At 40.2% G+C, this 22,532-nt stretch overlaps 1 protein-coding gene across 10 annotated transcripts in view; it reads left to right on the top strand.

Annotated features, from left to right (window-relative positions):
- CAGE1 (cancer antigen 1) overlaps positions 1-22,532 on the top strand; it is a 60,676-nt gene that overhangs the window by 10,489 nt on the left and 27,655 nt on the right. For 8 of the 10 annotated variants that reach the window (XR_004184191.1, XR_004184190.1, XM_031666897.1 and 5 more), the window contains exons 4-9: positions 184-587; positions 5,045-6,103; positions 9,154-9,303; positions 10,403-10,513; positions 13,351-13,431; positions 13,659-13,766. Coding sequence is in view for 8 of the 10 variants with exons in the window: in XM_031666897.1 (XP_031522757.1) it covers positions 184-587; positions 5,045-6,103; positions 9,154-9,303; positions 10,403-10,513; positions 13,351-13,431; positions 13,659-13,766 (1,913 nt within the window). In the remaining 2 variants the exon portion in view is untranslated. Of the gene's footprint in view, positions 1-183; positions 588-5,044; positions 6,104-9,153; positions 9,304-10,402; positions 10,514-13,350; positions 13,432-13,658; positions 13,767-16,995; positions 17,165-22,532 lie in introns of all 10 variants that reach the window. The other 2 variants (XM_031666898.1, XM_031666894.1) reach the window with 2 other exon arrangements.

Below are 22,532 nucleotides of genomic sequence, written 5' to 3'. Positions count from 1 at the left end.
ATGTAAAGTTTTGTTTTGTTTGCTAGCATAAAACCATGCTAAAATTCACACAGTAAATAAGGTTGAAATAATACTTAATTTGTAAGTGGCTACAGCAGTTTATTTGATAAATATAAATATAACTGTTACCATCCAAGTTCATGGTCTACTCATTTTTATTTCCTTCTTTCTCTTTCTTATGAGACAACAACATTGAAAATTACTCAAAGAATGTACTAACTCAGCCAGTTGACACCATCAGCATATCTTCCTTGAGACAATTTGACACCGTTTGCAAATTTCACTGTGTAGAAGCATTTGATGATGAAATAACAGAGAAACCAGAATTTCAAAGTCAAGTGTATAATTATGCAAAAGGCAACAATATAAAGCAAGACTCATTTAAGGAAGAAAATCCGATGGAAACTAGTGTTTCTGCAAGTACAGACCAACTTAGTAACGAGTCTTTTAGACAGCCTCCTCCTAGAAGCCCGCCTCTAATCCACTGCAGTGGAGAGACCCTGAAATTTCCAGAAAAATCACTGGCTAAAAGTACTGCCAAGGAATCTGCCCTCAACCCTAGCCAAACTCCAAGCTTCGTGTATAAGGAAAGTGTACACAATAATATTGTAAAACCATTTATAAAGAGAATAGTTCTAACCTAGTTCATCTGAGAGTTAATTATAAAGCAGAGGAAGTACGATTGTGATGGTCAGTAAAGCCTGTGGAGTATTAAAGGATTCGTTAAAAAAAATTATATATATATATAAAATCTGAGACTTTTCCAAGCAGTGCTAAATCAGCAGGGACTTTGCTTCTCCGGGGAAAATGCATTCTGAGATCTTAGCCAATTCACAAATAAATTTTTTCTGGTAAAGAAAAATAATCCTCAAGTCCATACTTGAGGATTAGCTCTACCAAATGGTAATTTGTCTAAGGCTCAGGACTCTGTCTTACCCTCTTATGCACCACAGCGTCTATATGGTTCCTTGAATGTAATAAGCTTTTTTTACTATAATTTTTTTCATCGAAAGCAAGTGTATTAGAGAAGTAAAGAAACAAAAGAATGGCTGCCGTGTAGACAGAGCAGCCTGAATATAATAAGCTTTTATATTTGTTGAATCAAACTGGCTGGCAGTAGCAGAGTTTACAGTAATGGAAAGGTTAAGAAGAGGAAGGAGTGCTGAAGCACTAATTAATTTTTCAAGAAAAACAAGATTTCTCTGTCATATTGGACTTCTATTGACAAGCAAAAAATACTAATTTTTCTACTAAAGTGAAAATATTAGTTTATCATTTGGTTTATTGATTCCGAGCACACATGTAGTATCCTCAGTGCACTGAAGATACCGACAGTATACATTCTGTGTACTTTCTGAACAAAAAAATTAAAAATACTAGGAATTGGTATGGGAAAATAGATAAAATTCACGAATAGTATAAGTAATACCTTTTCTCTCTTTTCTTGTTGTTTTGTTTTGTTTTTGATACGGAGTCTCACTCTGTTGCCCAGGCTGGAGTGCAGTGGCACCATCTTGGCTCACTGCAACCTCTGCTTCCTGGATTCAAACGATTCTCCTACTGCAGCCTCCTGCGTAGCTGGGATTACAGGCAAGTGCCACCACACCTGGCTAATTTTTTTTGTATTTTTAGTAGAGACGGAGTTTCACCATGTTGGCCAGGCTGGTCTTGAACTACTGACCTCAAATGATCCACCCGCCTTGGCCTCCCAAAGTGCTGGGATTACAGGTGTGAGCTACTGCACCTGGCCAATAATACCTTTTCAATGTGAGTTTGATGGGAAATACTATGACTATAATGCCTTATTTACAAGTATGAGCATTTTCATTTTTTTGAAAGTAGTTGACAGTACTTAAAAGAACTTTCTTTGTCCATGTTGATTTCTGGAAAACAACATTTTAAAAATCAGCCTAAATAGGGTTTCTCAAGATTGTTCTTTCCTCTTTCCATTGCATTTAGCTATTTTTCATTCAGTCAAAAGATACTTTTAGGCATCTATTACATGCCAGGTCTGTACTACGTATTAGGTAATGGTTAGAAAACAGACAAAAAGATGCAGTTCTTGTCCTCATGAAAACAACATCCTACTAGAGGAGGTAGTCATTAATCAAATAATCACACAAATAAATGTGAACTTGCAACTATGATAAGATCAATAAGTTATGTGAATAAAGTTACATACAAAGTATATGTAGAGCATGTTATATAAAGTTACTATATATGCTATGATGCCATATAAAGTTACGTATAAACTTGCAACTATGGTAAGTGCTGCAAATATAAGTAGGATGGGCATCTATGATTAGGATACCACCCTGATCAGGGAGTCTGGGGAAGGCATCCCTGAAGAAATGGTCATTGAGCTGAGCTGTAAAGGATGAGTAGGAGTGAATTAGGCAGCTAGGGGTAGGAGAACATGCCATACAGAAGGAATAACGTCTGCAAATCCTGTGGCTGCAGGAAGCGTGGTACCTACTGGGACCTGAAGGAAGCCCTGAGTACAGGAAGATCAGAGTTGGAGGAAGGAGGAGGGGTATAGCAGATGAAGACAGGTGGTGCAGGCCAGCTACTGCTTTAGTTCATTTCATACTGCTGCAACTATATCACAGACTGGGCAATTTATAATGAATAGAAATTTATCTGGCTCACGGTTCTGGAGGCTAGGTCCATGGTGCCAACATCACACAAGGGTCTCTGTGCTGTCATTTCATGATGGGAGGTGGAGGGGCAAAAGAGGGTGAGATCAAGGGAGCAAGTGGAGGCTGAACTCACTTTTATTTATTTATTTATTTATTTATTTATTTATTTATTTATTTTGAGATGGATTCTCGCTCTGTCACCCAGGATGCAGTACAGTGGCACCATCTTGGCTCACTGCCACCTCCGCCTCCTGGGTTCAAGCGATTCTCCTGCTTCACCCTTCTGAGTAGCTGGGATTGCAGGCATGTGCCACCACGCCCAGCTAATTTTTTGTATTTTTAGTAGAGATGGCATTTCACAGTGTTAGCCAGGATGGTCTCAATCTCCTGACTTTGTGATCCACCCGCCTCGGCCTCCCAAAGTGCTGAGATTACAGGTGTGAGCCACCACGCAGCCCCCAACTCACTTTTGTAATAAATCCACTTATGATAACTAACACACTCCTGCGATAACAACATTTAGTCATTTTTATTCACCTCTTACTAGGCCCCATCTTCCAACACTGTTGCATTGGGGATTAAGCTTCTGGCACATGAACTTTAGGGAATGCATTTAAACCATAGTAGATATCAAGAGCAAGATATTAGGGCCTTGTAGGTCTCAGTAATGATAGTTATCTTTATCCCAGAACCATGAAAAACCATTAAGATGCAAGGTTCTGCAGAAGGATGAGCTCAAAAAACAAAATACAGAAGTCCTTGTCTCTAAATTCCAGAGAATTATACAGCACACCACTCCCTTTTACTGGGTTTTTATTTATTTATTTTTTACATACGAGGTCTTGCTCTGTTACTCAGATTGGAGAGCAGTGTGACCATGGCCCACAAGAAATCCTCCTGCCTCAGCTTCCGAAGGAGCTAGGACTACAGGCACGTGCCCCCACACCTGACTGATTTTTAAAATATTTTTTTGGAGAGATAGGGTCTCACTATGTTACCCAGGCTGGTCTCGAACTCCTGACCTCAAGGAATCCTCTCACCTTGGGCTCCCAAAGTGTTAGGATTACAGGTATGAGCCACTGTGCCTGGCCTGGGGTTTGCTTTTTGTTTGTTTGTTGTTTTTTGAGATGAAGTCTCACTCTGTTGCCCAGGCTGGAGTGCAGTGGCATGATCTCGGCTCACTGCAGCCTCTGCCTCCAGGGTTCAAGCAATTCTCCTGCCTCAGCCTCCTGAGTAGCTGGGACTACAGGTGTGCACCGCCACAACCGGCTAATTTTTGTATTTTTAGTAGAGATAGGGTTTCACCATGTTGGCCAGGATGGTCTTGATCTCCTGACCTCATGATCCGCCCACCTCAACCTCCCAAAGTGCTGGGATTACAAGCATGAGCCACTGCACCCGGCCCTGGGTTTTTAATGTCATATTCATTTCACCATTTCTTACTACAATGTACTGTCTTTTTTATTTTTATTTGTTTATTTTATTATTACTATTTTTTGAGACAGAGTCTCGCTCTGTCGCCCGGGCTGGAGTGCAGTGGTGCAATCTCAGCTCACTGCAACTTCCGCCTCCTATGTTCAAGTGATTCTCCTGCCTCACTCAGCTTCCTGAGTAGCTGGGATTACAGGCATGTGCCACCACGCTTGGCTAATTTTTGTATTTTGGGCAGAGATGGGTTTTACCACGTTGGCCAGGCTGGTCTCAAACTCCTGACCACAAGTGATCTACCCACCTCGGCCTCCCAAAGTGCTGGGATTACAGGCGTGAGCTACCTTGCCCGGCCTACTGTCCTTTTGTAACCTCCCCAAAACCTGTACTGTCAGCATAAAGTCAATCATGAGGCATGTTCTTCTGCCATTCTAATGTTCCTAAGAGTCACAGAATAATTAGAAAACAGTCTAAATGTGGAAAAAAAATATTCAAAAGAGAAGAGACCTTCCCTAAAAATCCAAACTTTTGGCCCAATAATAAAATGTAAAAAAAAAAAAAAAAAGAAAAGAGAGAGACCTTGCAGTCTATAAGGTAATTGATAGATTTATTTGTCTGAATTCATTTGAAGTCAAAGCATCTTATATGTGTGCAGGGAAGTTTGCATAATAGGAAATGGTAAGAGGACAAAAGTTTAATTTTCCTTTAGTCAAAGTAAATGGGATATATATCTGTCATATACCTACTGCCTGTGCTCTGCTGTGCTGTTAGGTGCTGTACAAACATTTAGCAATTAATACATAGGTATTAACTTTTGTTAATAGGCATTATTACTGGAAGTAGGTACTATCGTTACTTTATAGTGGAGGAAACCAAACAGGGGATCTACTAACAGAATTCAAGGCCAGCCCTATCTGACTTGAAAGTTCATGATCTTTCTATGCATTCACATTTACTTTGTTTATTATAATTTACAGACTGCAGTTCCTTCGAAAGAAATACAGAATTATGGGGAGATTCCTGAGATGTCAGTCAGTTATGCAAAGGAAGTCACAGCAGAGGGTGTGGAGAGGCCAGAAATTGTCTCAACTTGGTCTTCGGCGGGCATCTCCTGGAGGAGTAAAGCATCTCGGGAGAACTGTGAGATGCCTGACATGGAGCAAAGTGCTGAAAGCTTACAACCTGTTCAAGAGGACATGGCTTTAAATGAAATCTTGAAGAAATTAAAACATACTAACAGAAAGCAGGAGGCGCGAATCCAAGAACTCCAGTGTAGTAACCTGTATTTAGAGAAGAGAGTTAAAGAACTACAGATGAAGACTACCAAACAGAAAGTGTTCATTGATGTCATCGATAAGCTAAAGGAGAATGTTGAAGAATTAATTGAAGACAAATACAAAATAATCCTAGAGAAAAATGATACTAAAAAGACATTGCAGAATTTGCAAGAGATTTTAGCTAACACCCAAAAACAAATTCAGGAATCCAGGAATGACAAGGAAATGTTACAGCTTCAATTTAAGAAGATCAAGGCTAATTATGTGCGTTTACAGGAAAGATACATGACTGAAATGCAACAAAAAAATAAATCTGTAAGTCAGTATTTAGAGATGGACAAAACCTTAAGCAAGAAAGAGGAAGAGGTCAAGAGACTACAACAACTCAGAAAAGAGCAGGAAAAGGTCACAGCTTCTGCTCTGGACTTGTTGAAACGGGAAAAAGAGACCCAAGAGCAAGAGTTCTTGTCTTTACAGGAGGAATTCCGGAAACGTGACAAGGCAAACCTGGAAGAAAGGCAGAAACTGAAATCTCGACTTGAGAAATTGCTCACTCAGGTTAAAAATTTGCAATTTATGTCTGAAAATGAAAGAGCTAAGAATATAAAACTTCAGCAGCAAATCAACGAAGTAAAAAATGAGAATAAAAAACTTAAACAGCAGGTTGCAAGGAGTGAAGAGCAAAATTATGTCCCTAAATCTGAGACAGCTCAGTTAAAGGAGCAATTAGAGGAAGTCATGAAGTCAGATATTACCAAGGTATTGATACACATTCTAAATCTCTAATGCAGATTTTCAAGAGTTTCTAGTGGTCTGGTGATGCATATTTAGATGTGGCACTTACTTATATTTGTTTGCAGAAATAATTATTAAGGAAAGAAACAGATCTCGGCACTTTGGGAGGCTGAAGCAGGAAGATCTCTTGAGGCTTGGAGTTTGACACCAGCTTAGGCAGCATAGTGAGACCCCATCTCTACAAAACATTTTTTATATCAGCCAATCTGCCATGCATGGTGATGTGCGCCTGTAGTCCTATCTATTCGGGAGGCTGAGACGGGCGAATTGCATGAACTCAGGAGTTTGAAGCTGCAATGAGCTATGACTGTGCCAGTGCACTCCAGCTTGGGTGACAGAGCAAGATTCTGTCTCAAAAAAAAAAAAAAAGAAGAAGAAAGAAAAACAAAAAACAGATATGGAAAGGAAAATACACCACAAGTTTGGAGAAGTTTCTTTTGGTTCATGAGTGTTCAAAGAACAGCTATTCCTGCCTTCTTGTGATTATTTTGGTAGAGGTGGCAGTTAACCTGGGAATTTTGTGGGTACTCATTGCCAGTAATCAACAGCATCTCCCAGCAGTTACCTTTTTTTTTTTTTTTTTTTTTGAGACAGTATTGCTCTGTTGCCCAGGCTATAGTGCAGTGACGCTGTCGTGGCTCACTGCAACCTCTGCCTCACCAGGTTCAAGTGATTCTCTTGCCTCAGCCTCCCGAGTAACTGGGATTACAGGCATGCGCCACCATGCCCTGCTAATTTTGTATTTTTAGTAGAGATGGGGTTTCACCAAGTTGACCAGGCTTGTCTCAAATTCATGACCTCAAGTGATCCACCTGCCTCAGCCTCTCAAAGTGCTGGAATTACAGGTGTGAGCCACCATGTCCAGCGCCAGGGTTCCTTTGAGAAAAGATTTTCTAAGTCATCTCTCAATCCTATTCATCAACAAAACAAAATAATACAATTGCATGTTTGGTTTACAAGGCAAAACAAACCTATATCATATGCTAGTTTTATGCATTTAAGAACAGCATCAGAACCATATCAATATGTTTGGAGAAGCTGTAATCCTTTATTATATGTAGTTCAAAAGGCTTTTTTTGGCAGCCAAGAACCTGGAAACACACTGCAGAAGTGATAATTTTCACAAGACAGAGCACATTTATTTCCGTTGTGTAGGCCTGTCTTAAAGTATATATAGTAAACTCTTATTAACTGATTACTTAGAAAGAAGGCAAATCTGAACTAGAAAAATGTGTAAGTTAATTTTTTGTATTTGTTTTATTTATTTATTTATTTAGACAGACTCTCACTCTGTTGCCCACTCTGGAGTGCAGTGGTGCGATCCCCTCTCACTGTAACCTCTGCCTCCCAGGTTCAAGCGATTCTCCTACCTCAGCCTCCCGAGTAGCTGGGATTATAGGTACACACCACCACGCCCAGATAACTTTTTTTTGTAGGTTTGGTAGAGACAGCGTTTCACCATGTTGGCCAGCCTGGTCTCGAACTCCCAATCTCAGGTGATCCACCCTCCTCGGCCTCCCAAAGTGCTAGGATTACAAGCGTGAGCCACTACACCCGGCCTACTTTTGTATTTGTTTTAACAACTTGAACTGAGCTAATGTTACCTTAAGATGTCGTTAGTGGACCCTCTTTTATGAATCTGTAATCATTTTAATTTTTCTTTACAAGTAAATGATTTTACTGTTTTTAAGGATTCTTAGGAAAATATTCTTTTCCTAAATTAAAAAAAAATTCTAAGATCTAAGAAAAAAGGATTATCTAAGCTAGTGATTTTCAAACTTGAACATTCTTCAAAATTCCCTGAAACGCTTGTTAAAACACATATTGCTGGCCCTACCCTAGAGTTTCTGATTCAGTAATTCTGGGGTGGGGCCTGAGAAGGTGCATTTCTAGCAAGATCCCAGCTGTTGATGCTGCTGGTCCTGGAGTCACCCTTTGAGAACCACTGACCTAAGCCATCTTAACTGGAGCTCCTAACCAAATCATGATGCATTTTGAATGGGTAAGCTCTAAATGAGTTAGTTTAATTGTACAGAAATTTAGCATGGTATATCATTTTCTTCTTGAGCCTTTTTTTAAAGTTCCTTATTTTATTTTGATTAATCAATTTCTCTAACACTCTGAATTCATACTTACTCTGCTTATAGTTTTGCTTTTCATGAACTCTAGTTCTGTTTTCTCAAAGTATGGCCTGGGAGTATCTGTGAAGTCAAAAGTATTTTTATAGTAATATTAAGACATTATCGCCTTTTTTAGTCTCATTTTTTCACAAGTGTACCGTGGAGTTTTCCAGAAGCCACACGATGTGTGATGATGTAATTGCTCTCATGGCTGATGGAATGTGTGAAGCAAATATGAGAATCCAGCTATCTTCAATTAAGCCAGCATTAAAAATATTTGGAAAAAATGCAGAACAGTGCCATTCTTTTCACAAATGTTTTGTTTTGAAAAATGTGGTAATTGTTCTATTTAAAAATTGTTATTAGTTGGGCACAGTGGTTCACACTTGCAATCCCAGCACTTGGGAGGTTAAGGCAAGAACAGTACTTGAGCCCAGTAGTTCAACACCAGCCTGGGCAACATGGTGAGACCCCCATCTCTACAAAAAATATGAAAAATTAGCCAAATGTGGTGGCATGCACCTGTGGTTTCAGCTACTGGGGAGGCTGAGGTGGGAGGATTGTGTGAGCCTAGGCATTTGAGGCTGCAGCGAGCCGTGTTCACACTACTGCCCTCCAGCTTGTGTGACAGACTGAGACCCTGGCTCAAAAATAAATAAATAAATAAATTGTTATTTATGTTTATACATAATGGATTTATTGCTACTTTAAAAAAATTAGTAAACAAATATTTTAAAATATTCTCAGTTTTAATTTCTAAAGGGATCCTAAGATCAAGAAGTTTGAGAACTATCAACCAAGGTTTTTAAGAGTGGCATTTTATACAGCATTTTACTTAAAAGATATTTCAGGTTCTTCGTCATTTTTTGACAAATCTGAATTACATGCATGTAGGATACAAAAACGACACATTCTAATCTGCTCCTGGATTGCTCACCTTGTGAAGAAGAGAGCCTGAATCCTGCAGATATAGAAAGATCTTCTCAACTGGCCTCCAAAATGCACAGTCTTCTGGCTCTGATGGTGGGACTTCTCAAGTGCCAGGTAATAAAACATATATTAGATATTTTAGTAGGGGAGGAATAAATAATAGGGTTGGACTAAAAGAGAGGCAATAAAAGGAATTAAGTTGTGGAAGAAGAAAATGAAGAATTGAAGATAAAATACAGACCCCTAAGCCATCCATCCAGCCCTTCTTTGCCCCATGTCTTCTTTCTGCTTATCTTTCTTGAACACCTAATCCTCACAAGTGTACAGAAAGATAAAATGTAATAAGATAAAAAGAACTCCTTTATTAAGTACGTCCCATATTTTAGGAATGCCTTCCCAGAGCAGTAGTCTTGTGCTCTGGTCAGTCTGTGCCTAGTGATTAGTGATTATTCACATTAATGAGCTGTTTGCCCAATCTGAAATACCACTTTTGGTTAGGAGCCGGGGAAGGGCAGTCCAATGAAAAGTGAAGTTGCTGTCAGAGGAGTTCAGATGCTGGCTTATCATTTCCTAGCTGTGTGACTTGACCAAGTAACCTAACCTCCACTTCAGTTTCTTTATCTTTAAGATGGGGAAATGATGCTTCTGTCCTGGGAGCTTATAAACACTGCATTTAATGAAAAAAACAATTAAGGGACATGCACAGCCAGGTGGCTCACGCCTGTAATCCCAGCACTTTGGGAGGCCGAGGCAGGCGGATCACCTGAGGTCAGGAGTTCAAGACCAGCCTAGCCAATATCGTGAAACCCCATCTCTACTAAAAATACAAATATTAGCTGGGCATGGTGGTGGGTGCCTATAATCCCGTCTACTTGGGCGGTTGAGGCAGGAGAATCACTTGAACCCTGGGGGGAGAGGTTGCATGAGCAAAGATCGCGCCACTAAACTCCAGCCTAGGCAAAAGAGCAAAACTCTGGCTCAAAAAAAAAAAAAAATTAAAATTAAAATTAAAAGAATGAAGTCTTTCCGTACTAACCCTTTATTAGATGCCTTCTGATGAGTAATTGAGGAATAGAGTGCAATATGATTTTACCTCTTTTGATTTGCTTACTTATTGAAAGGAGATTTATTTTTGTTTCATATACATGTTTTTTACTTCCTTTTAGCTTTAGTAAAAACTTTTTCATCTAGCTTCTGAAACTCTTATCCTTAGGACGTCACCAATTCTGATGCCGAACATTTCAAAGAGAGTGAGAAGGTTAGTGATATAATGCTGCAAAAATTGAAGAGCCTCCATCTTAAAAAGAAAAATTTAGATAAAGAGGTACTATATTTATTCTTCATCTAAAATGTATATTATTTTTAGCGAAAAAGTAGTTAAAAGGTAGTGAGGAAGTAACTTTTAAAGGTGGAATGATTTAAAAAATTATTTTGGGGGACTAGATTAGTTTTACTGTACCCCTCACTAAAGAGAGAAAATGTTCAACATTTGACTTGTTTTATTGCTTGTCTATACTGGAAAACCTACAAAAAATTTAGTATGATAATTTTTTTCATTTTTGCATGGCACTCCTGATTCCTGAAGGGTCATTTATTTTGATTTTCCTGTAGCGATTTCAAACTTCATCCTTTGGAATAATAGAAACATTTAAAACAATTTTATTTCTCAGGTGGGTGAAGGGTGAGTGCAGAGATTCTTGAATTTTGTTTAGTTACTCTTTTCTTTAATTTTTTTTTTTTTTTTTAGACAGAGTCTTGCTCTGTTGCTCAGGCTGGAGTGCAGCGGCATGATCTTGGCTCACTGCAGCCTCCGCCTCCCAGATTCAAGCTATTCTCCTGCCTCAGCCTCCCAAGTAGCTGGGATTACAGGCGTGTGCCACCACGCCCAGCTAATTTTTGTATTTTTAGTAGAGATGGGGTTTCACCATGTTGGCCAGGCCGAATTTAATGAAATGCGACCATTGAACTCCTGACCTCAGGTGATCCACCTGCCTTAGCCTACCAAAGTGCTGGGATTATGGGCGTGAGCCACCGCACCCGGCCTCAAGTATGCTTTTCTAGGCGTTGCGGAATAGAGATTGAAGGATAAAATGAAGAGAATCAAATAGGGAAGGTGATAACAGGATGTCAAATTGTACCATTTTGAATCTGAGAGGAATGCAGAAATGACAACTTTTTCCGGCTAAGGAATCAAAATATATTCAGACCTGGAATCTTGGATCATAACAAATTCAGTTCTGTAGCACTTCTCTGAACTGATGTCTCGCGGATATCCTGAAGAATCTGTCTGCCTCGTAGCCAGCCTGTAAAGGACAGGACCAAGGTATGAGCACAGCCACGCAGAGAAACAACTGGCATCCACTTCTCTAAACAGCTTTCAAAAATAAGCCCAACTGAGGATATTACAAAAATACAATTTCAGGCTGGGCACAGTTGCTCATGCCTGTAATCCCAGCATTTTGGGAGGCTAAGGCAGGCAGATGGCCTGAGCCCAGGAGTTTGAGATCAGCCTGGGCAACATGGGGAAACTCTGTCTCTACAAAAAATACAAAAATTAGCCAGGCGTGGTGGCACACACCTGTGTCCCAGCTATTCTGGAGGCTGAGGTGCAAGGATCACCTGAGCCCAGAGAGGTTGAAGCAGTGGTGAGGCAAGTCTCAAAACCCTGTCTCAAAACAAACAAACAACAACAACAAAAAGCAAAACAACAAAACAAAAAACCAAAAATACTTCTTTCAGATATTTATGTTCTTTTGGTTAATTTCTATGTAATTACTGAAGTATTGACAGGTGATATGATGTCTGCAGTTTGATTCAGTGAAGGGGGATGGACGGAAGAGGGCAGTGATTGAGGATACAAATGACATTGACCATTAGCTGTTAATTATTGAAGCTGAATGATAGTTACATGGGGTTCATTAAAGTTTCTTCTCTATTTTAAATATTGGAAAATGTTCACAATAAAGAATAAAAAATATTTTGTGCACCACACTTCACTAGTTTGAATATCAGATATTAAAATTATTATTATACTGAAGGAACAAATAAGAAATGATTATAAATTACACCCAGATTTGGCTATTTTTTTTTCTTTAAGAAAAAATTTCAATAGCCTGACTGTAACAACAACTGTCTGTTAGGATAACTCCTTGGAGACTCCAAGACCACCCCCAGGTTTGATGATTAGCTAAAGGACTGTGAGTTGTCCTCATAGCTATGACTTACCACAGCAAAGGATACAACGCAAAATCAGCCAAGGGAAAAGCAACAGGGGCATCGTCTAGAGGAAGCAAAACTCAGGCTTCCAAGAGTCCTCATGGAGTCACACGGGCTGCATTTCATTCCCCCAGCAATGAGTTACAACCACAGGTGTGGGAGTGTCATCTACCAGTCAGGCTTCTTAGAGACCCAGTGCCCGGGGTTTTTATTGGGAGCAGTTCACACAAGCACCCTCTGCCTAGTACGTGCCAAAATTCCAGATCCCTGGAAGGAAAGTAGATGCTCAGCTTAAGTCCCATGCTTTGGGCAAGTAGGTTAAGCACCATAAGCCATTTACATCAGAGAACGGTGGAAAACTTCCCACAGTCCAACTTTCCAAATGCCAGTCACAGGGCAGCCTTGACCGCAGGCCTCTCTAAGCCTCTCAGTCTTGGACCTGCTGTGTGAATTATTTTCCTCACGAGAGCTGTAAAAATATATTTTTTGTATGTTTTTTGAAGACTGTTAGACTGTGCATGGTTTGATTTTTATTTTATTTTATTTTATTATTATTATTATTATTTTTTTTTTTTTTTTTTTTGAGACAGAGTGTCGCTCTGACACCAAGGCTGGAGTGCAATGGCGCCATCTTGGCTCACTGCAACCTCTGCCTCCTCGGTTCAAGCAATTCTCCTGCCTCAGTCTCCTGAGTAGCTGGGATTACAGGTGCCCACCACTATGCCCGGCTAATTTTGGTATTTTTTAGTAGAGACAGGGTTTCACCATGTTAGTCAGGCTGGTCTTGAACTCCTGACCTCAGGTGATCCACCCGCCTCGGCCTCCCAAAGTGCTGGTATTATAGATGTGAGCCACCACGCCCGGCCCGGTTTGATTATTTTATTATAAATATTAGAGTGTAGTTGTATTTCCTCTCTAAAATACAGAATGTTTTCCTTTTCTTAGCTACTGAAACATAAAGATAGAATCACAACCTTTAGAGATTTAATTGCTAAGGAAAAAGCATTTCAAGATCATGCTATTAAGGTGAGCTTAATATTTACTATGTACTATCTTTAACATAAAAATATACATTTTCAGATATTTATGCTCTTTTGGTAAATTTGTTGAAGTCCTTCTAGTTCTAAGTTCTACACTTTTATTATTTCAGCCACTGATAATCTCTTTGATTTTTAAACCAATAAGTATTTATTGTCAAGTATTCCAAGGAGTATGAAATGATTGAAAGTGAGAACAAATATATTTAACCTCAGGTCACAGACTGTGATTCAGATGAAGCCAAGAGTATCAGAGATGTACCTACCTTTCTGGGAGCCAAACTGGATAAGTACCACAGTCTAAATGAGGAGCTTGATTTCTTGGTAAGAAAGACCTTTTGTTACCTTGCTATTATTTTTATACACAACATTATTTTACTAACAAGTTTAAGAAATTGTCCTTCAAAAAACTGGCTTATTAAAATGGTCACATACTGACATCATGGCATTATTATTTACCCACAAGAATATAGAATTTAAGTTTGCATTTTTGGGTTTTGAAATTTTAAATATTGTCCCGCCTCAGCCGGGCGCGGTGGCTCAAGCCTGTAATCCCAGCACTTTGGGAGGCTGAGACGGGCGGATCACGAGGTCAGGAGATCGAGACCATCCTGGCTAACACGGTGAAACCCCGTCTCTACTTAAAATACAAAAAAATTAGCCGGGCGAGGTGGCGGCGCCTGTAGTCCCAGCTACTCGGGAGGCTGAGGCAGGAGAATGGCGCGAACCCGGGAGGCGGAGCTTGCAGTGAGCGGAGATCGCGCCACTGCACTCCAGCCTGGGCGACAGAGCGAGACTCTGTCTCAAAAAAAAAAAATTAAAAAAATAAATAAATAAATATTGTCCCGCCTCGTTTCTGTTAAGACTAATCAGATTTATCTCCTTCCAAATGCAGAAATTAAAAGAAAAAGTGCTGTTTTTTCATAGTAGATGAAGTACACTAATACTGTTGCATATGCTACAGTAATAGCTGTGTACAACAACCATGGTTAAGGTGTGCTTTAGGCAATAACACTCATAATGTACTTTAGATGGTATTGTAAAGATAAAGGCAGATAAAATAGGAAAAATATGTTAAAAGAAAATGAAAATGTGATCTTAGAATCTAGATAGTTATAGAGCAATTTCGGAACTCAGTTGGATCTCACTAAAATGAAAACGTCTAATTAACATAAGGAATTTTTAGAGGAGTTAATTAGATAAGTCTACCATCATATTTTTTAAATGGTTCAAAGCAGCATTCTATACCAAATTCATTACATACAACTCACCTTTAATAGAAAAGAAACTGTCTAATAACATGAAGTTTCAAAGCTTTCCTCTTTTCTAATTTTTTTTTTTTTCCATTTAAGAAGTAATTATTGGCTGGGTGCAGTGGCTCACGCCTGTAATCCCAGCACTTTGGGAGGCCGAGGAAGGTGAATCATGAGGTCAGGAGTTCAAGACCAGCCTGGCCAAGACGGTGAAACCCTATCTCTACTAAAAATACAAAAAATTAGCCGGGTGCGGTGGCAGGCATCTGTAATCCCAGCTACTTGGGAGGCTGAGGCAGGAGAATCGCTTGAACTCAGAGGGCGGAGGTTGCAGTGAGCTGAGATCACACCACTGCACTCTAGCCTAAAAAATAGTAATTATTATTGACTTCTCAGAAAAGATTAAACAAGCTAATCACTAAGGAGCTAGAAAGCGAAACAAAACATAAACCCTGCTACTAAGGAGTCTAGAAAAAAAGATAAGATACATAAATAACTGTTTATCAGGAGGAAGGGGAAAGTTTTTAGAGAAGAGGTACAATGACTGGCATCTAACACAGTGGATACTTGTCTGAGGACTAGAAGAGGTTATTTCTAAGTGCAGGTTATGAAGGAGATGGCAGTTGGGTCTTAAAGACCAGTAAAATTTGGGCATAGGGAACCAAGAGGACAGCATACAATACATTCTGTTGTCCATTAGCAGTACCTATGCTTCAGTCCCTGGTGATACAAAGATGATGATGAGAGTGACCAGTAGTGCTCCCGGCAGTGGGAACTGGAATGAGAACAAGGTCACAAATGGCAGAGTGTCAAACACACCATATCACCTTTAAAATGCACTGTGGGCTTTGCTGTACAAACCCTATCTCAGAGTATCCAAATAATTGATGAGGGAGAGTTCTTTATTGAAGAATGTAAGCTATTAAAAGCTGAAGAAAAGATAAGTTTAGAAAAATTATATTTTGCACTCCTGAATAGATTAAGGAATGTAAGCAGCTATCATAATGGCTGCTAAAACCTTTAGGTTCAAGATTGATAAGGAGTTTTTAATGAATGAGTCATATTGACCAAAATTTGAACCCTCTGATGAATCTCAACCCCACTAATGGTGAGACAGGCAGACCTGTGCCCCTTGACATGGTGCAGAGGAAGTACACAACACCATCTACAAGGCTTCTTACCAAAACTGCTGAATCCAAAAGCTAGCGTATAGACCTAACTACCAGCAGACAGGAACTACAGTGGGTAAAGAAATGTACTTGATCATACCATAATGACAAATCCTGAATGCGGAGGACTCTAATAAATAAATAATTGGCACAAGAGAAGGGAAGGAGAGGGGAATAACTGTTATAGACTAAGAGAGGCTAGAGACTTAAAGGACAAATCAGCCAGAGGCAGTGTATGAAACTCAACCAACCACTATAAAAAGACATTTGTGAGATAATAGAAAATTGAACTCAGCATATTAGATAATATTACAAAATTCTTGTTGATATTGTTAATTTTAATAGATGTGATAGTGGTATCATTGTGTTTTTAAAAGCCCTTCTCTGTTAGTATTACATTTGCTTGTTTGTTTTTAGAGATGGAGCCTCGCTCTGTTGCCAGGCTGAAGTGCAGTGGCACTTCAACCTCTGCCCCCGGGATTCAAGGGATTCTCCTGCCTCAGCCTCCTAAGTAGCTGGGATTACAAGCGCCCACTGCCATGCCCAGCTAATTTTTGTATTTTTAGTAGAGACAGTGTTTTGCCATATTGGCCAGGCTAGTCATGAACTCCTGAGCTCAGGTGATCCACCCACCTCAGCCTCTCAAAGTACTGGGGTTACAGGTGTGAGCCACCACACCCATCCTGTTAGTATTATATTTTGAAAAGTATTTATGAATGAATTAATATGATGACAAGGTTTGCTTTAAAGTACTCCAGGAGAACAAAAAGGTGGCATAGTAGGGGTAGGAGCAGAGTTGGAGAAAGATAAAACAGTAATGGAAAATGTTGGTAATTGTTGAAGTTATGTGATGGAAACATGGAGGTCCATTATGTTATTCTTTAGACTTGCATGAAAGTTTTCAAGATAAAAAGGGTTTTGTTTTTATTGTTTGGAAGTGCAGAATGTACTCCAGAAGATTCACACCTCATTCTCTAAGGAACTCTGGGCCAGCAAGGTGTGGCCGCTGGAGTGCAGGGTGATGCTCATGCTTCCCCTGGCACATCGTCGTGTGCTTCCCTCATGTCCTTCTGACGCCTTGCTGTTGGCTCCTCTTCACAGTTCTGACCCTGCCATCTGCTCCATTTACAGCCTGTCCTCCTCCATCCTGAGACAGGGTCCTTGACTTCAGCTTTGCCTTCCTGCTGGCTCGAGCATCCTGGGTGTTTAACTGTCAAGTGCAAAATGTCTCCTGGTCCAGGAAGACCTTGATACAGTCAGAGATTTGATCACTGGGAACAAGGCAAAAGTCCATTTAATGGTATTGATGTTCAGATTTCAAATAGGCTTATAGTAAGTTCCTCCTAGATCCCATCTTCAGTAAAATAGATACCTTTTAATACAAATGAGATATCCTGTCACTAGTATTATCGAGTAGTTAAAATTTACAAACCAAAATCTGTCCTAAAACATACCACTTCAATATGGCAATCATATATTACATAAAACATTTACCTAATTTATTATTTTGGTAGCCTTTAAAATTAATAGTTTGTTAAATTGTAAAGAAGTCACAAGAATAAGAAAGTAATAGGCAAAGTGGAAAATTACTGCTCTAGGAAAAATTTTCCAAGTGAGCCAAAAGAAAACAATCAAAACCCAGTACCTTGCGGTCCACTTGAACGACAGAAGGTACCTGCCAGTATCTGAATTTGGCACGGTGTTACCTTGAGTATACTTTATAGTTTGCCGGCCTCTCTGCCACTGACCAGCCTCCTGAGGAAGAGACTAGAGTCATCACTAGAACTTGGGTCACACAGGTGGGAAGGCTGTCCTGCCGGATGGAATCTTAAATTCTTAGTTTACATAGATGTCAACTTTACCATCTGTTTTCTTGTTCTCTCAAGCATCCTGGCATTTTACAGTAGTCCTTCTGATACTCTGACCCTCTCCCTCACCTTCCTGGTTCTGATTTTCCTAATTTCCTTTCTAAAGCAAGAGTGGGAAACAATATTTGCACCATAGATCCTTGCTGAAGGATATCACATCAATCTATTTCCTGACCAGCTCTTGGCAAGAGCTTAAGAGCTCTTGTATCTCTGAAGGATAATCTTTGCAGTTCTTTTGTTCCTCTAGTAGTAATCCTCAGTTTAGAAAAAATACATTTTACCTCTTGATGGAATACTTATATGTACACACACACAGCTAAAACATTGGGTTTTAAAATTCTTTTTTGTTCTGTTCCATTTCTTTTTTTATGTTGGTCATAAATTCATTTTACCACTTAGTAAAGAGTCATATCCTGAATCATGTTCATGATCTGAAAGCTGCTGCTTGGAACATGCTATCTCGGCCCTCACAGAATTGCTTTTACTGAGCCGTGCTCTGATGTTAGACCCTCAACAATCCGAGGAAACATCCTTCTCATTTGCTACGGAGACGTGGTTGTTTCACTTGGGTGAGAACTTCCTTAGAGATCTCGGGCGCACTAGGACAAGCTTCTCCTTTAGAAGCAGGTATATTTTCATCACATAAATAATGACAACCAGATTCATCATTATTTATGTAACTGACCAGATTTCCATTTCGTTTTAGCTATGAAGAAGTTCATTAATAAATATGGCACTGGAGTGTAGGTCTTAGTTACCTTCGTATCTGCATGTTGTTCCTCACCTGCTCTATATATTCTGGCTTAATGTTTAGTTTCTGATTGATATTGTATTTGTTTGTTTGTTTTTCGAGACAGAGTCTTGCTCTGTCATCCAGGCTGGAGTGCAGTGGCATGATCTTGGCTCACTGCAACCTCCACCTCCTGGGTTCGAGTGATTCTCCTGCCTCAGCCTCCCAAGTAGCTGAGAATACAGGCATGCACCACCCCACCCGGCTAATTTTTTGGTATTTTTTAGTAGAGACGGGGTTTCACCATGTTAGACAGGCTGGTCTTGAACTCCTGACCTCAGGTGATTCGCCCACCTTGGCCTCCCAAAATGCTGGGATTACAGCCATGAGCCGTCGCGCCCAGCCAGGTTTATATTGTATTGTATGTACACAACCTCAAAACCTTTATGTGGAGAATTGGAAACTCAATCAGTCAATTTTCTTCCCATATCTCAATCTGCAAGCCTATTAATAATGATGGCTGATTTATCCACTGTTCATGGTGAATGTTATGTGTACCTTGACATACTTTCCCTCTAAGTTGACACTACCAGAATGTAAGACAACCCTATATGAGGAAAGTGTGTTAATGCAAGTAAAAGCCTCTTAGCAAACCTTGAATTACAACCTAGATAGAGCTAAATACCCTGGCTTCACCATATAGCCAGGTCACCTGCACCTCAAATCATGGAGGGCCTCAGTGAACCTCATAAAAGGTGTGTGGTAGCAGGATAATGGCACCCCCAAAAATTCCACACCATAGTCCCCAGAACATGGCAGAATGGACTTTGCAGATGTGATTAAATCAAGGGCCTTGAGATTCAGGGGTAGATTATCCTGGATTGTCAGGGTGGGTCCAATGTAATCATGAGTTCTTAAAAGTAGAGGACCTTTCCCAGACATGTCAGAGGGAGATATGACTACTAAAGAATATTCAAAGCTATAACACTTGCTGGCTCTGAAGATGAAGAGAGGGGACCTAAGCCAAAGATGTGGGCAGTGTTTAGAAGCTGGAAAGTCTCCCCTAAGGCCTCCAGAAAGGAGCACAGCCCTGTTGACACTTTGACTTTAGCCCAGTGAGACCTATGCCAGACTTCCCACCTACAGAACTATAAGATAATCACTTTGTGTTGTGTGAAGTCACTAAGTTTGTGGTAATTTGTTAGAGCAGCAACAGAAAGTGAATACAAGATGTATTGACCTCAGTTTTTTAGTGATTTGGATTTCACTGCCTCATAATACATTGAAGCAAATTAATATATTATTAACTTGGAACTGTGTCCACGAATTTGGGATACAGAGAGGAGCAAACCCAGGATATGTTTGGAGGGCTCATGACTGAGCAGTCTTACCTGGACCGAGTGAACCTCATCTTGGCTTCTCTGCCTCTCGCTGGCTGTCATCCATGCTGCCCAGGGAGCAGCTCTCCAAGAGGACTTCCTCCTCTGCTATGTCAAATGTCTGTTGCTGTGAACATGACCCAACATGGGTGTCCAGCCTCTGCCTAGCTCACCCCTGCCCTTAGAGCCTGCATCTTCAAGGCAGTCAGTGAGGCCCATCACAACTTCTGTGGGTCTGTGTCTGCGCTCTGTGCTGCAGCACACAGGGGCAGGCCACTCAGGAAAGGAGGTGCTGAAGAGGTGGGAGAGATACTTAACATCATTAAGATGTAAATTAGGCCGGACAAGGTGGCTCACACCTGTAATCTCAGCACTTTGGGAGGCCGAGGTGGGTGGATCACCTGAGGTCAGGAGTTTGAGACCACCCTGACCAAGATGGTGAAACCCCATCTCTACTAAAAAATACAAAATTAACTGGGCATGGTGGCACATGCCTGTAATCCCAGCTACTTGGGAGGCCAAAGCAGGAGAATCGCTTGAACCTGGGAGGTGGAGGTTGCAGTGAGCCGAGATCATGCCACTGCACTCCAGCCTGGGCAGCAAGAGCGAAACTCCATCTCAAAAAGAAAAAAAAAAAAAAAGATGCAAATTAAAACCACAAAGAATACCACTGCACCCCTTTTAGAATGTCTAAAATTAAAAAGACTGACCGTACCAAGGCTTGGAGAGAATGTGGAGCAAATACAACTCTCATTCGCTGCTGGTTGGGATGTAAAATGGTCCAACCATTTTGGAAAACATTTTGGCAATAGCTTTAAAAGTTAAACACACACCTACCATTATTCTACTGCTAGTTTTCTTTTTTTTTTTTTTTTGGTTGTCGTTTTTAAGAGACAGGGTATCTCTCTCTCACCCAGGCTGAAGTGTAGTAGCGCAATCCTGGCTCACTGCAGCCTCCCACCTCAGCCTCCAGAATATCTGGGACTACAGGTGTACATCACCAGCCCTAGCTAATTAAAAAAACTTTTTTTTTTTTTTGTAGAGCTGGAGTCTTGCTTTGTTGCCTAGGCCAGCCTCAAACTCCTGAGCTCAAGCAATCCTCCCGCCTCCGTCTCCCAAAGCACTAGGATTATAGGCATGAGACACTGTGCCTGGCCTACTCCCAGATATTTACCCAAGAGAAATGAAAGCTTATGTTCATACAAATATGTATGAGGTCTTTGTAGCTTTATTTATAATAAACAGCCCAAATCAGAAAGCAACCCAAATGTCTGTCTACAGGTGAATGGGTAAATCCATTGTATATATTCATTCAGTGAAAATACTACTCAGTCATAAAAAAAGGATGAACTACTGAAACACATGCAACATAGAAGAACCTCAAAATAAATATACCAAGTGAAAAGAACTAGACAAAAAAAGAGTAAATACCATTTGGTTCCATTATATAACATTCTAGAATATACAAAGTAATCTATGATGACAGAAAGCGGATCAGTGGTTGCCTGGGACTGGCAGAGTGTGTGGTGGTCAAGGAAGGCAGATGGGCAGGAGGGAGGGGTTGCTGAGTGGCAAGAGGAAACTTCGGTTGTGGAGGGTGCTGGGTAGGCTCATTATCTTGATGATGGTGATGGTTTTGGAAGCATATTTGATATATATATATATATATATATATATATATAAAAACTTACCTAACTGCAGCCTGGCCAACATGGTGAAACCCCGCCTCTACTAAAAATATGAAAATTAGCCAGGTGTGGTGGCGTGCACCTGTGGTCCCTGCTACTAGGGAGGCTGAGGCAGGAGAATCACTTGAAGCCTGGAGGCAGAGGTTGCAGTGAGCAGAGATTGCGCCACTGCACTCCAGCCTGGGTGACAAAGCGATACTCCATCTCAAAAACAAAAACAAACAACAACAACAACAACAAAACCTTACAAAACCGTACACCTTAAATATGTGTTATTAATCATATGTCACTTACACCCTTGTAGCAGTTAAAATTTGTACTTTAGCAGACACTTACAATGTTGTATTTCTTTTCATGATACTCTAAAAACCCGGCTTCTCCAGAGCAATTCCTTTATCTCTAAAATAAATATTATTCTGTAAGGAAGCTTTTGCTATTCTTTCTTTAATCTGAGGCTAGCAAATTTTTTAAAAATCAATCTGCAGACTTAAAAGGGTTGTTATTTTGATCTTGAGAGCTATTAAATAATTCAAAGTGTGCCATGAAATCTATGATGAAAAATAGAAACTGAGAAGTAATTCCACATTGCTTCAGTCAAGTGTCATGAAGCAGAGTGGAACACCCCCTCCAGGACGTAGTGAGGAGATGCAATGAAAAGTGTTAATAGCTGAGAAATATGGATTCTAGCATTTTCTACTTCAAAAATCTTTTAAATTATCTTCACTTTGGTTCCAACTGTTAAATTGAAGTAATAACAACTGGATTAAGTACCTTAAATAATGTATGTTGTTAGAGAAGTGGGACCACTGATTTGATATTGTCCTCATTACTTTATTCATATAAGAGAAAGTAAGTTGCTGTTTCTGCTGCAAATTTGCTCTGTTATCGATTCCTCTAGGGTTCTTCACTACAGACACATAAGTGTATTTAAAACATTAGGCCGGGCGTGGTGGCTCACGCCTGTAATCTCAGCACTTTGAGAGGCCGAGGGGTGTGGATCACC

Source organism: Papio anubis, chromosome 6 (genome assembly GCF_008728515.1).
Source record: "Papio anubis isolate 15944 chromosome 6, Panubis1.0, whole genome shotgun sequence".
Classification (NCBI taxonomy): Eukaryota; Metazoa; Chordata; class Mammalia; order Primates; family Cercopithecidae; genus Papio; species Papio anubis.
Note: the sequence above shows the minus strand (reverse complement) of the source record. Positions and strands in the feature narration are given on the sequence as shown.